This window comes from Suncus etruscus, chromosome 14, assembly GCF_024139225.1.
Source record: "Suncus etruscus isolate mSunEtr1 chromosome 14, mSunEtr1.pri.cur, whole genome shotgun sequence".
Taxonomy (NCBI): Eukaryota; Metazoa; Chordata; class Mammalia; order Eulipotyphla; family Soricidae; genus Suncus; species Suncus etruscus.
In genome coordinates this window covers 17,989,617-18,003,057 of record NC_064861.1, presented here as the reverse complement: position 1 = coordinate 18,003,057, position 13,441 = coordinate 17,989,617, and the positions used below count along the sequence as shown (strand labels likewise).

General features: G+C 44.1%; 1 protein-coding gene across 1 annotated transcript in view; it reads left to right on the top strand.

Annotated features, from left to right (window-relative positions):
• Window positions 1–10,141, top strand: part of TRIM36 (tripartite motif containing 36) — a 30,254-nt gene extending 20,113 nt beyond the window's left edge. Inside the window, exons 4-10 of the mRNA XM_049786900.1 lie at window positions 256–402; window positions 1,732–1,827; window positions 3,289–3,542; window positions 4,394–4,518; window positions 6,496–6,786; window positions 7,939–8,236; window positions 9,136–10,141. Coding sequence (XP_049642857.1) covers window positions 256–402; window positions 1,732–1,827; window positions 3,289–3,542; window positions 4,394–4,518; window positions 6,496–6,786; window positions 7,939–8,236; window positions 9,136–9,490 — 1,566 coding nt within the window. The 3' untranslated portion in view covers window positions 9,491–10,141. The remainder of the gene's footprint in view (window positions 1–255; window positions 403–1,731; window positions 1,828–3,288; window positions 3,543–4,393; window positions 4,519–6,495; window positions 6,787–7,938; window positions 8,237–9,135) is intronic.
• Window positions 10,142–13,441: the final 3,300 nt, after the last annotated feature.

Sequence of the window (13,441 nt, the reverse complement as noted above, 5' to 3'; positions counted from 1 at the left end):
TCTGGAGTTGGTGTGGAGGGAGGTGGGTCCTTCCCTGACTCTGCTCAGGAGTGACCTCTGATAGCCTGGGGGTGGGGTCATATGTGGCTGGGACCAACAGGATGTATGACAAGCACTTTAGCCCTTATGATAGCTCTTGGCCCCATTTAGTCATTTTATAAAACAGATCTTTGTCGGTGGGAACCTTCTTTGGTTGCCATGTAAGTGATGCAGGCTGCTCTCCAGCCACCCTGTAACCCTTTGCTTCTTTCCTAGATTCTGATGTGCCCTGAGCATGAGACAGAGCGAATAAACATGTACTGTGAGCTTTGCAGAAGGCCTGTGTGTCACCTCTGTAAGCTGGGTGGGAACCATTCTAACCACCGTGTTACTAGCATGAGCAGCGCCTACAAAACCCTCAAGGTAGGGCTGGTGAGGTCCTTTGTTACTCACCTTCATGTCTTTTTTCTGCCTGAGATGTCGTGGCTCTTGGCGTGAGCCTAGGAGAGTTGGTATCCGTGTTTCTATGTTCTTCTGTTGACACTCCTGTGGATTTTCCTGCCAGGCAGTTCTCACCCTGATGAGGAAGGAGGGGTGACAGGGTTCATGAGATGCACCCCATAGATGAGTCTAGAGCCTGCTGACCAATATTGAGGGGTGATTCAGAAACACACTTTTCAGGACAGTAGCTATTTTAAGATATTAATTATTGTTGCTTGAATGAATAGAATGAGTCTGAATAAAAAAAATCAAGTGATTTTTGTGTGTTGATCTTACATAATATGATCTCTTTGCAACTTGCATGTCTAATCATCTGTGAGTAAATTAGCTAGTGACACAGTGGTACTTAGCAAAATTTGGGGGGGGGGCATATCCAGTGGTGCTCAGAGTTATCTTGGTTCTGTCTATGGTGCTCAGGATGATATATGGTGCTGGGCTCTAACCAGGCTCTGCAGGTTGCCAGGCAAATGCCTTTACCATTGTAAGACTTTTCTAGCCTGTCATAATGTCTTTTAAAATTTTAATATTCTGAAGATGAATTCATTCATTTATAAGCCTGCTACCTATTTTAATTTTTGCTTCCTCCCTAGCTTTATTAATATATCTTCAGTTTTAGCCCTGTATTTACTTTGCATTCATATATGTATATGTGTTCAGCTTTGTACTTTGCATTTTTGTGTATAAGGGGGGTGCCCTTTACATTTTTTTTATTTTTTGGGTTTTGGGCTACACCCAGTGCTCAGGAGTTTCTGGCTCTGCACTCAGAATTCACTCCTGGTGGGCTCAGGATGGGATGATGAAGATTGAACAAGAGTCATTCATGTGCAAGGCAAATGCCCTACCTGCTGTGTTATTGCTCCAACCCCGCCTTGTGCATTTTATGTTCGATGGGGTCTTTTCTCCACATGGAGCCTGTGGAGTGCAGGTAAACTGTTTAACTGGGTAAAAATGATAAGCATCATGATCAATTTTTTTTCTTTGATGGGGGTAGCATATCCAGTAACGCTCAGTGATGAGCATATTCTGGCTCTGCACTGAGGAATCCCTCCTGGCAGCATTCAGGGGACCATATGTGATGCTGGAGATTGAACTTGGGTTAGCTGACAGGTTGGGTTGCGAGACAAGCACCATGGTGGGTATTCTGATCAGTCATGGGCCACAAGTGAGAGTGTTGTGGTTCAAACACCAGTTCAGCAAGACCCCCATTAAACTTCTGCTTCTGTCCCTTTGTGTCCTACTTTGTCCCAATAGGAGAAGCTTTCAAAGGACATCAATTACCTTCTTGGTAAGGAGAGCCAGGTGAAGAGTCAAATATCTGAGCTCAATCTGCTGATGAAAGAAACTACGGTGAGTGAGAAAACTGGCTGGTGTATCTTTGTTATTTATCTGTCTAGATAGTCATTTATTAATTCCTCAGAATCTGGGGGTATGCGATGAGCTGGGAACAAGGAGATGTGAAATCTATATTCTTGGGGAGATATGACATGTAACTGACCCACACTCTCTGTGGCAGCTACTCTGAGGCCATCACAACCAGCCCCAGGGCAGCAGAGCTTGGACTCTCGAAGTTAGTCAGACTTGGACAAAGTTGTGTAGGTGGGCAAGAGTAGGTTTACTTCAGCAGTCCAGGTCCACATGTGTTCACTGAGAGACACGTCACGAGACTCTGTACCCTGTGAAAAAGAAACTGGCCAGTACCCACTATATAAGGCAGAGGGTATGAGTAGCTTCAGTCAGAAGAGATGGTGTCACAAGCCTTGTATGAGCTAGATCCAGAGCAGTGCCCATGTAGACAACCCCAACAGAAAGGAAATGGGACTCTGTAGGAACTCAAGTGAGGGGCTGGTGGGAGGCTGGGGCCAGAGAGATGGGGAGGGTCTCACTTTCTATGATGTGGCTGATACTCTAATTTGGTTGCTGCTTGAACACATGTGTTGGCAGGTCACTCAGTCTCTGTCTGCACTGATGTACACATGATACAGATTGTAATACTTGAGAAATACTGTTTGTTTTTTTTTTAAACTACACCTGGTTGATACTCAGGGTTTACTCCTGACTCTGCACTCAGGATTACTCTTTTTTTTTTTTTTTTTTTTTTTTTTGGTTTTTGGGCCACACCCGTTTGACGCTCAGGGGTTACTCCTGGCTATGCGCTCAGAAGTTGCTCCTGGCTTGGGGGACCATATGGGACACCGGGGGATCGAACCGCGGTCCGTCCTAGGCTAGTGCTGGCAAGGCAGGCACCTTACCTTTAGCGCCACCGCCCGGCCCCTCAGGATTACTCTTGACAGATTTGGGAGATGATATCAGATGCCAGGGCTTGAACCCAGGTTGGGCTATATACCAGGCAAATGTCCTAACTGCTATACTATTGCTCTGGCCTAAGAAATATTGTTAAAGATGGTGGCACAGGGTTATTTGAATTCTAAATGTTTGCATTGTGTTCCATCGCTTCAGATTTGAATCAGAACTCATAGATCTGATTGTTTGTCCCCTGGACCACTGAGGTACACCCACAACCTGAGTTTTGTTTCTCATCCACACCCAGTGGTGCTTTAGTGATTCATTACTACACTCTAGGATAACTCCTGGAGGTGCTCAAGGCCCCATATGGGTGCCAGGGATCAAACTTGGGTTGACTTGCATGTTACTATTTCACCTGCTGTACTATCACTTCAACCCAAGAGTTTTCTTCTTTATAGTGTTTAGGCTGGTTCTATTGAACTGTGGTTCTTTGGCCAGCATGTGCACGAAGTAGGATGGAGACAGTTGGATCTAGTGATACAGTCATGCTTCATTTTATAATAGTGTAATGGAGAGAGAGCGAAAGAAGAAGCAGTCGAACAGTTTGCAAAGCTCCATGAGCTCCTAGAAGAGAGGAAAATGTCGGTTTTGAAAGCAATCGATGCATCTAAGAAGCTGAGACTCGACAAATTCCAGACTCAAGTGGAAGAGTATCAGGGGCTCTTGGAGAACAGTGGACTGGTAGGCTATGCTCAAGAGGTGCTGGAGGAGACGGATCACTCTTGCTTTGTCCAGACAGCAAAACAGCTCCACCACAGGTATGGGGAGCATGTCCAATCACCACCAAATGCTGCTGTGTGTGCTTGTGTCCTTGTTTCTCTCTCATCTTAATTGCTTTTCAGCTCTCGTGTGGTGTGGTGATTTGTTTTTGTTTGGGGTCCACACATGACAGTGCTTAGGAATTACTCCTGGCTCTGCACTCAGGAATCTCTCCTGGCTGTCTCAGGAAACCATATGGGATGCTGTGGATCGAAGCAGGGTCAGCTACATGCAAGGCAAATGCCATTCCCACTGTCCTATTGCTCTTGGGCCTCTGTATTGTGGTGCTTTCTTATGTCCACCTCTTTTTTTGTTTGTTCTGTTAAAATTAAAAATGTTTTTATTATTTTTTATTTAACATATTCATCCAGTATTGAGCTAGAATAAAGATCAAAAAATTTGAGAGGTTTAGTGGTTCGAATCCCGTCATCCCATATAGTCCCCAGAGCCTGCCAGGAGCGATTTCTGAGTGTAGAGCCAGGAGTAACTCCTAAGTGCTGCTGGGTGTGACCCAAAAATCAAAAACCCAAAAAAAAAAAAAAATTGAGAGGTGAAATGTAGCCCCAAACCCAAAGTTTAGAGAAGTAATTTATTAAGTGTGTGTGTGTGTGTGTGTGTGTGTGTGTGTGTGTGTGTGTGTGTGTGTGTGTGTATGTATGTGTTTGTGCTTAGGTGCTTAGGGGCTCAGGGGCTCAGGGATCCTCCTGGAGGGGCTCAGTGTACCCTAAGCTACACTAGGTTACTAAGGTACACCCTAGGTTGCTGGGAATAGAATTTATGTTCATCTCTTTGTTAGGCGTTTAGCCTGACTTGACTTCAGAATCCTCATTGGAAGTATGTTTGTCTGCAGGATACAGAAAGCCACGGAGTCTTTAAAGAGCTTCAGGCCAGCAGCGCAGACTTCTTTCGAAGACTATGTTGTCAATATATCGAAGCAGACAGAACTTCTGGGGGAATTGTCCTTTTTCTCTAGTGGTACGTCATCATTGTACAGCTTTTTTTTTTTTTTTTTTTTCGTTGATATTGTCACAGGTTCCAGAGCTGCCATCTCAGCTGTTTGTGCTGCTGTAACTTTGTGTGTTTTCTCTCTTCCCTTTGGAACTTGAGGCCTTGTGTCCCTCCAATAGTCACATTCAGAAGTGGGGGATGAGGGATCTTGATGGAGTTGTGGGGAGGCACAGTTCATTCACCACTTGGGCTTTTGTTCAAGTTCTGGCCGCTCAGGACTGAGGAGCTTTTCTCTTCCCACCTTGTTCCTCTGCCTCAGATTTCTTCCCTGGTGACTGAGCAAACTTCCCTTTGAGTCTGATTAGTTGGACTCAGCCAAAAAACTTTTGATGGATGAAAGCTGAAAATGATCAGAGATTACTGTGACCTCACTTCCTTTTAGATCAACACTGGAATCCCCTTCAGGCATCTGCTTATTTGCCTGTATAGCCTCTGTTTCTATTTAGAGGTTACATTTGCAGAGATGTTCCATAAGCATTGATCCTTCTGATGTTCTGGAAAGTACTCTGATGCTGTTTTCCTTTGGCCACACATGACCACACAAGACTTACTTTGAGCTCAAGAATTACTTCTGGCTAGCTGGGGGACCATATGAAATGCCAGAAATTGAACCCAGGTTGACTGCGAGGCAAATACCATCTCTGCTGTGTTTATCACTGCAGCAATTTTTTTTTCATTTTTTTTGTTTTTGTTTTTGTTTTTGGGCCACACCCGGTGGTGCTCAGGGGTTACTCCTGACTGTCTGCTCAGAAATAGCTCCTGGCAGGCATGGGGGACCATATGGGACACCGGGATTTGAACCAACCACCTTTGGTCCTGGATCGGCTGCTTGCAAGGCAAACGCCGCTGTGCTATCTCTCCGGCCCGCTGCAGCAATTTTTTTAAAAATCGAGCCAGTTTCTTTATGAGTTAAGTTCCTCCTTCCCCCTAAACAGTTTGGTAAGAAGAGGAGGCTGGGGTGGGTCAACTAGACTATACCAGCAGGAGTAGAACCAGCCAAACAGGAAGTCAGATGAGCGCTGCTCTCAGCTTCTAGTTGGTGGATAGGCTCATTTTTCAAGTTTACATAAAAAAGTATATATATATTTATATATATTTATACATATATGAGCACACACTGCATATTATATATAAGAAATCTTTTCTCTATAAATGATCATGTAACTAGTTGGAGCCTTGCATCCAACAGGGCTGGAGATTGAGCTGGAGTTAGCCACAGACAAAGCAGGCTCCTTGTCTTTTTGCATGAAAGCTATGTGTTTTTTGCAAAACTGTCAGATTTCATGATGGTGCTGTGCTCGAACATACCATTACAGATTCATAGACTCACTGTTAGGAGGTGGGCATCAGGAGAAGCAGAGAGACTTCGTTCTCTGTTCTGATGTAAATATATGTGTGTGTGTGTGTGTGTGTTGCTAAGGCTCTAACTTGGACTCATATGGATCCAGCATGACATTCTCTCTCTAGTCTTCCACATTCCCCTCCTGCCATCACACATGCCACCTGCTCTGCTCTTTTGCATCCTGGTCCACTCAAAATGCCTTTATACTGTCTGTCTCTAGAGCTTGTTCTTCCTGCTCAGTTGGTGTTTTATTCCTTCTGATTGATAATGCCTGTCTCCTCTCCCCTTTCCCCACAAGCCCTGGTACCCACCATTCCAGTTTCTAAGACTGGCTATTTTAGATCCTGCATCTAGGTGGTGCACAATGAGTTTATTGTTTTGCCTGATTCACACCACCCAACATGGTCCTCAGCATTCATCTGCATTGTTGCACATAGCAGGCTTTTTTTTTCCTTATACAAGATGTTCTGGAAAAATTCCTGGACAGTACAACAGCTGTCAGGTATTGTTAAAACCACATTTCTTAGGAACAGATTGAGGTTCTGCAGTAACCATATTTTCACATTGTTTTCTCTTGGTGAATATTTTTTCTTTTTTTTCAGGCATAGATGTTCCAGAGATCAATGAAGAACAGAGCAAAATGTACAACAATGCTTTGATAAGTTGGGACCATCAAGAGAAGGATAAGGCAGATAACTATGTCTTGGAGTACCGAAAGATCACCCGAGATGAGGAAATAATGTCTTGGAATGAGGTAGAAGTGCTCGGAACCAGTAAAGTTATCTCCGATCTTGAAAAGAACTGTAGCTATGCTTTCAGGGTCAGAGCATACAAGGGTTCCGTCTGCAGCCCCAATAGCCGTGAGCTGATTCTCCACACTCCTCCAGCTTCAGGTATTGGGAACACTCCATAAAACTCCCTAAAATCAGGGCTGAGTGATAGCACTGTGGTAGGGTGCTTGCCTTGCACAGCTAACTGGTGTTCGGTCTCCTGGTGGTGCTCTGAGGACTGACTACGTAGGATGCTGGAAATTGAAACTGGGCTGGCTGTGTGCAAGGAAAACACCCTTGGTGCTGTACTGTCTTATCTCTGAGTTCACATTTTACTTTGCATGAACTAGTGGGGTCACCCACATTGTGCCTCTGTGCTTTTTTTGGCTTGGTTGTTCCCAGATCTGCAAGGCCTGCTGTGGCTCAGGGCCAACTTCCTTGCATGCTGAGAGCTTCTGGTTTCCAGGTGGAGGCTTGGTCAAGGGGACAGTAGGCACTTGTTCGGGAAGGCATGTGGAACCCAGGTGTAGGCCCAACCCCCTCTCAGATCCTGATTCCTCATCCATTTTTAGCGACTTCTGTACCCATATTTTGTGCTCTCTGCCCTTCCTTCCCTTTTTCTAATCCAAACTGTGTTCTTCACTTTTGGTTTCTCCTCTGCACCGTAGCTAATTGAACCTATAGGTAAAATGTTTAAGATTAGCTTCATTCTTTTCCTTGAATTTGACTAAAACCCAGTAAAGCACTTCTGGATGGGTTTGCTTACAAAAATATTTGATTGTCTTCGCTTCCTCTCCCGTCTCTGCCTAAAAGTGGAAGAGAAATCTAGACATTTCTTTAGTCTCTAAGTGGAGGGGGAGGGGTAAAGGAATTTGTGTTTAAATTTATTTTGCAAACTAGGGATTCTTGAGCACTGCTAAATATGCCACCCCCCAAAAAGTGATAAAAGAAAAATTAAAAATACCAAAGCATTATCAGGAGGAATAACCAGCCTAAGAGTGAAGAATGGTATTACTGACTTATTTTTGTGTTGTTTGTTTTTGGGCCACACTCATGGGTTACTACTCTTGGCTCTGTGCTCAGGGTGGGCTCAGGGGGACCATCTAGAGTGCTGGGGATCCAACTCAGGTTGGCCACATGTGTAAAGTCAGTGCCCTCCCCACTGTGTTATCACTCCGGCCCCTTCCTAGTTTGTTTATTTGAAGAAACGCATTTGTGTCTGACAACTGCAGTCCTGCCCAGCAGGCTCAGATTAATTTTTAGCGCTGTCTACAGTTTTCAGCTTCCTTTTTGACGAGAAGTGTGGCTACAGCAACGAGCACCTGCTCCTGAGCCTGAAGAGGGACCGAGTGGAGAGCCGTGCTGGTTTCAACCTCCTGCTCTCGGCTGACCGCATCCAGGCGGGCTCGTACATCACTTTGGACTACATCGTGGGGGATGTGGGCATCACTTCGGGGAAGCATTTCTGGGCCTTCCGGGTGGAGCCCTACTCTTACCTCGTCAAGGTGGGCGTCGCCTCCAGTGAGAAGCTGCAGGAGTGGTTCCGCTCGCCCTCGGATGCCAGCAGCCCCAGGTAGCGCCCATTTCTGGAGAGTTGGTCATGCATTTCAAGGGCAGCTGGAGTCCAGAGCTTGTGTTCCAGATGTCCCCAGCCCTGAGTTCAATGCTGGGCTAAGCGGGGCCTCAGTGGTCCCCAAACCCTGGGGCCTCTCCAATAACTGATACCACTGGTTAGCCAGGTGAAGCCAAGCAACAGTGTGTGAGCCTCACTGCTCTGGAGCTGACATTCTCTGGTCTGTGGCTCTGATCCTGGGACTGCTGAAGATGAGGAGTCAGGAAAGCGGGGATGGAACAGTTCATGAGGAAATGGGGTCCACGTGGATGCTACTTAATGATCTTGGTGCTACCTCAGTTTCCTTTTTTGGAAACGTTTTTGTAATTTCATAAACTATATGGTTAAACAATCAGTGAGAGAAGTGATAGCTCAGCGGGGAGGGCATTTGCTCGCAGCTAATCTGGGTTCAATTCCTGGCATTCGTATGGTCTCCTGAGCCTGCCAGGAGTGATCTTTGAATGCAGAGCCAGGAGAAAGCCCTGAGCACTACCAGGTGTTGCCCAAAAACCAAAAGAAAGAGAAGGGGTAGGGGTAGAGAAAAGGGGAGAAAAGGGAATGAGGAAAGAGAGGGGAAAGAGAGGAGAAAGAACAAAGAGAAAGAAAGAGAAAAGAAAGAAAGAAAAGAAAGAAAAAGAAAGAAAGAAAGAAAGAAAGAAAGAAAGAAAGAAAGAAAGAAAAAAAAGAAAGAAAGAAAAGAAAAAAAGAAAAGAGGAAGAGAAAGAGAAAATGAAAACACAGCCAGCCAGCCTGGTAGAACATCTAGAGGCGAGGATCAGTTTGGCTTTTGGGAGGGCTAGTGGGGCCCTGGAGAGCCCATGTCCATGGTGCAGGTCAGATTCTCACCTGTTGTGTTTCAGGTATGAACAAGACAGTGGGCACGACAGTGGGAGTGAGGAGACCTGCTTCGATTCGTCCCAGCCTTTCACCTTGGTCACTCTAGGCATGAGGAAATTTTTCATACCCAAGTCACCTACTTCTTCGAATGGGACGGAAAACCGAGTCCTGCCTATGCCCAGCAGCATCGGGGTGTGCCTGGACTGTGATCAAGGCCAGGTGAGTTTCTACGACATGGACCACATGCGATGCCTGTATGAGCGCTCCTTGGACTGTTCTCACACCATGTACCCTGCCTTCGCGCTCATGGGCAGCGGTGGAATCCAGCTTGAAGAACCCATCACAGCCAAGTACCTCGACTACCAAGACGATGTGTAGATTAAGCACCGGATGTGATTTAGGATAAAAAAAAAATAATAACGAGCGGAATAAGGCCTCAGTGTTAATGTTTGCTACTCTGATTACAGATCATCTAAGTATCTGTCCTCCACCTGGTCTGTTGTGTGTGCTTTTTTGTGGGAATGCAGAAACCCCAAGGGGCCCCCTTACCTCTGGCATGTACCTGTCTTCCTCTCAATACTCAGTGGTGATGAAATGAGCATGGATGGGTCTCCTTTTAGACCCAGGAAACTGAGTCCCTCAATGTCAGCTGACATTTTGGAGTTGCCACTGCCTTTGGTGGGATACAGAATGTTTTGTGTGTGTCTTTTATGTTTGCATCATTGTTTGTTGGCCTCCTCAGACTATCTCTTTGAAATGCCTTATTGTAGAATTAGTACTGAGCACTGTGTCTTGTGTTTGTTTTGAATAGGAAGACAAAAGCAGAGATATGTTAACATACACACAAAGCCATAGATATGGTAGCGTATTTAAAAGAGGAATTATGCATTTTAAATGACAAGTACAATGCTGGCCAAATGAATACTGCTAGGGTTTCTCGAGACCAGAAATTATTTGCTTAAGGAGACTGGAAGATTCTTCTTGGCTGGGTGCCCACACCTGCCTATCATAAATGTGGTTTCTTACAGGAAGCAGCACTCAGAGAACTATATGCACTTCTGCCAGGTATTATTATTTTTTTCTTCTTCAGAAAAATAACTTAATTAAATATTTTCTTTTTTTTTTTTGTTTTTTGGGCTATGCTCTGTGATGCTCAGGGGTTACTCCTGGCTCTGCACTCAGAAATCACTCCTGGCAGGCTCTGGGGACTATAGAGGATGCTGGGAATTGAATCTGGATTGGATGCCTGCCAGACAAATGCCCAGCCCTCTTTGCCTCAAATATTTTATTATAAATATCAATGAAGACACATTTATGTTATATTTATTATTATTATTTTGGGTTTAGCAACACTAGACTGTGCTCAGGGATCATTCACTCCTGGTGGGGTTTTGGGGACCATGTGGGGTGCCGGGGATTGACCCAGGTGTGTTCAAGGCAAGTGCCCTACCTACTCTACTAGATCTCTGTCCCCATATTTATTTTTTTTTAATCTAGGTTCTGTCTTATAGTTTTCAGTTGGGGGCACAAATATTGCAGTTGTCCTGGTTTACGTTTACATGTGTAATGAAAGATTTGTGATCTGGTTTTAGAATCATTAAAGATTATACAATATTTGGTGGCTCACGGGGAGTGGACAAATCCTCCTTCTGGTTTATTCTTGATAATTTTATTATATGCAAGTAAAGATAAAAATTAAATTATCTAGGAATAATAATTTTAATGGGTATGTATCCCCTTAAAAAGGTAAGCATTTTTGAATCTAAAGAACATGTTACCTAGATTTTTGTTTGCTTGTTTGTTTTGGGCCATACCTGGGAGTGCTCAGAGGTTACTCCTGGCTCTGTGCTCTGAAATTGCTCATGGCAGACTCAAGATCAAACCAGGGGGGCCGGGAAGGTGGCGCTAGAGGTAAGGTGTCTGCCTTGCAAGCTCTAGCGTAGGACGGACTGCGATTTCGATCACCCGGCATTCCATATGGTCCCCCCAAGCCAGGAGCTATTTCTGATCACATAGCCAGAAGTAACCCCTGAGCGTCAAATGGGTGTGGCCCCAAAACAAAACAAAACAAAAAAAGATTAAAAAAAAAAAAAAAGATCAAACCAGGGTTGGCAGTGTGCTAGGCAAATGCCCTACCTACCTATTGCTCTGGCTTCCAAGATTTTACCTTTGTTTAGAAAGATGTTATGTCTGGGTTCATTTTTGTTTGTTTGTTTTTGGGCCACCCCAGTAGTGCTCAGGAATTACTCCTGGCTTTGCACTCAGGAATTACTCCTGGCACAGTGCTCAGGCGACCATTTGGGATGCCAGGAATTGAACCTGGGTTGGTCATATGCAAGGCAAATGCCCTACCCACTGAGCTATTGCTCCAACCTCTGGGTTCATTTTTATTTAAACTCCTTCCCCACCGTTTTTAAAGGTAGGGTGTTCCTAAATTAGACCGTTTTACCTTTAGCACTAATTCTACTTAATATTTTGGGATATTGTCAGCATAGACTCATTAAATGCTTAGATATGTCTTGCTGGGTTTTTTTTCCTTTGGTAGGAAGGGGTTTATATGTTTTAATGTGAATTTATTATTCAGGCTGTTAATACTAAATTAGTTTTTCTGCCTCAACTTGAGTTGAAAATATCATGGGGAATTCTAGTCCATTTGCCAGTAAGTACCTTTGCTCCTTCCGCACCGCTGAATAGCACTTTATGGCATGGGCTGAACTAAACAAACAGACTGTGCCTGGGGGTCATGTGCAATAAAGCTGCTAATTTCATGTCTGTGGTCAAGTTTGATGGTTTAGAGCCCTTGTAAGTATAGATCATGTAGAAAAAATAAATTGAAAGCTTTAAAAGAATAAGAAAGCTGTTCAAAATGTTGTAGAGTTGTACATTAATTATTTTACTGTTTTCCTCATTTTTAATAAAGATTAAAAGTGAATTGAGTGTAATTTGTATTCCATGAATCCTTGGCATGAGTGTCTGGGAAGCTGTTGAACAAAAAATTGTTTAGCTGAATATATTGACTTAGAACTAAAGTTTTATACAAAGCTATTTAGTCAAAGGTATTTATCAGTGTCAATTCCTGTGGAAATAATTAGGAAATTTTAACATGCCACTAAATTTAGTCCTTCAGTTTATTTTCTTTATTTTTTTAAATTAATATCTTTATTTAAACACCTTGATTACAAACATGATTGTAGTTGGGTTTCAGTCATGTAAAGAACACTTGCTTTCACCAGTGCAACATTCCCATCACCAATGTCCCAAATCTCCCTCCTCCCCACCCCCCCACCTGTACTCTAGGCAGGCTTTCTACTTCCCTCATTCATTCACATTGTTATGATAGTTCTCAATAGAGTTATTCAGTTTATTTTCTTTTTTTTTTTTTGGAGGACCATATGGGACGCTGGAGATCAAACCCAAGTTAGCCACATGCGAGGCAATACACCCTACCTGCTGTGCTATTACTCTGGCCCCAAATTTTATTTTTTAAATTTTGGGCCACACCTGGCAATGGTCAGGGCTTACTCTTGGCTCTGTGCTTGAGTTCACTCCTAGCTGGCTTAAGGATGTCAAGATATTGAATCTGGGTTGGCCACATTACAAAGCAAGTGCCCTTTCTGCTGTGCTCTTGCTCTGGCCCTTTGACTCTTTCTGACCCACATCAGAGGGGATTGTGACCTGTGAATGGCGCTCAGTTCCTGTTCTTGTTTCTGGGTTAGAACTCTGGTAGTCATGCCAGCCAGGCATAAGTATGAATTGTTTCTCATTGTCTGATGAATCCTGTTCAAATCCCAGAAGGTAGGTCCATGTACTGCTGTGACCATATGAACCAGCTCATGTTCAGGTTGCCCTTTTGCAAGGCATGAAGCCAGAGCTGTGTCCTGCATGTTGGACTTTCTCTAGGATGGCATTATGGGCCTTTTGATCAGCTTAGCAGCTGAGTGTGTCCATGTGTACATGCCTGCATATGCATGTGTGTGCTTATATATGTGTGTATGCGTGTATGTTTAATGCATCCTGGTATTGCTTCAGAAAACAACTGGTGTTACTATACCCAAGTGATTCTAGAAGGGTTGGAGAGGGTTCAAAGGACTGGAGCATATGCATGGGGATCTTTGGGTGTGATCTCAGCACTGCGTGGTCCCCTGAGCTATGAGTGTGATGCATGTGAGAACCATGAGTAACCCCTGAGCACCTCCAGATATGGTCAAAAACCAAACCAGACCAAACCAAACAAAAAGAACAAAATAAAGGGTTAGGGAGAAATGAAAGACTAAAGTTAGGGGCATGTTAACATTACTTACATTGTTTTAGTTCTACTAAATGTGGTTG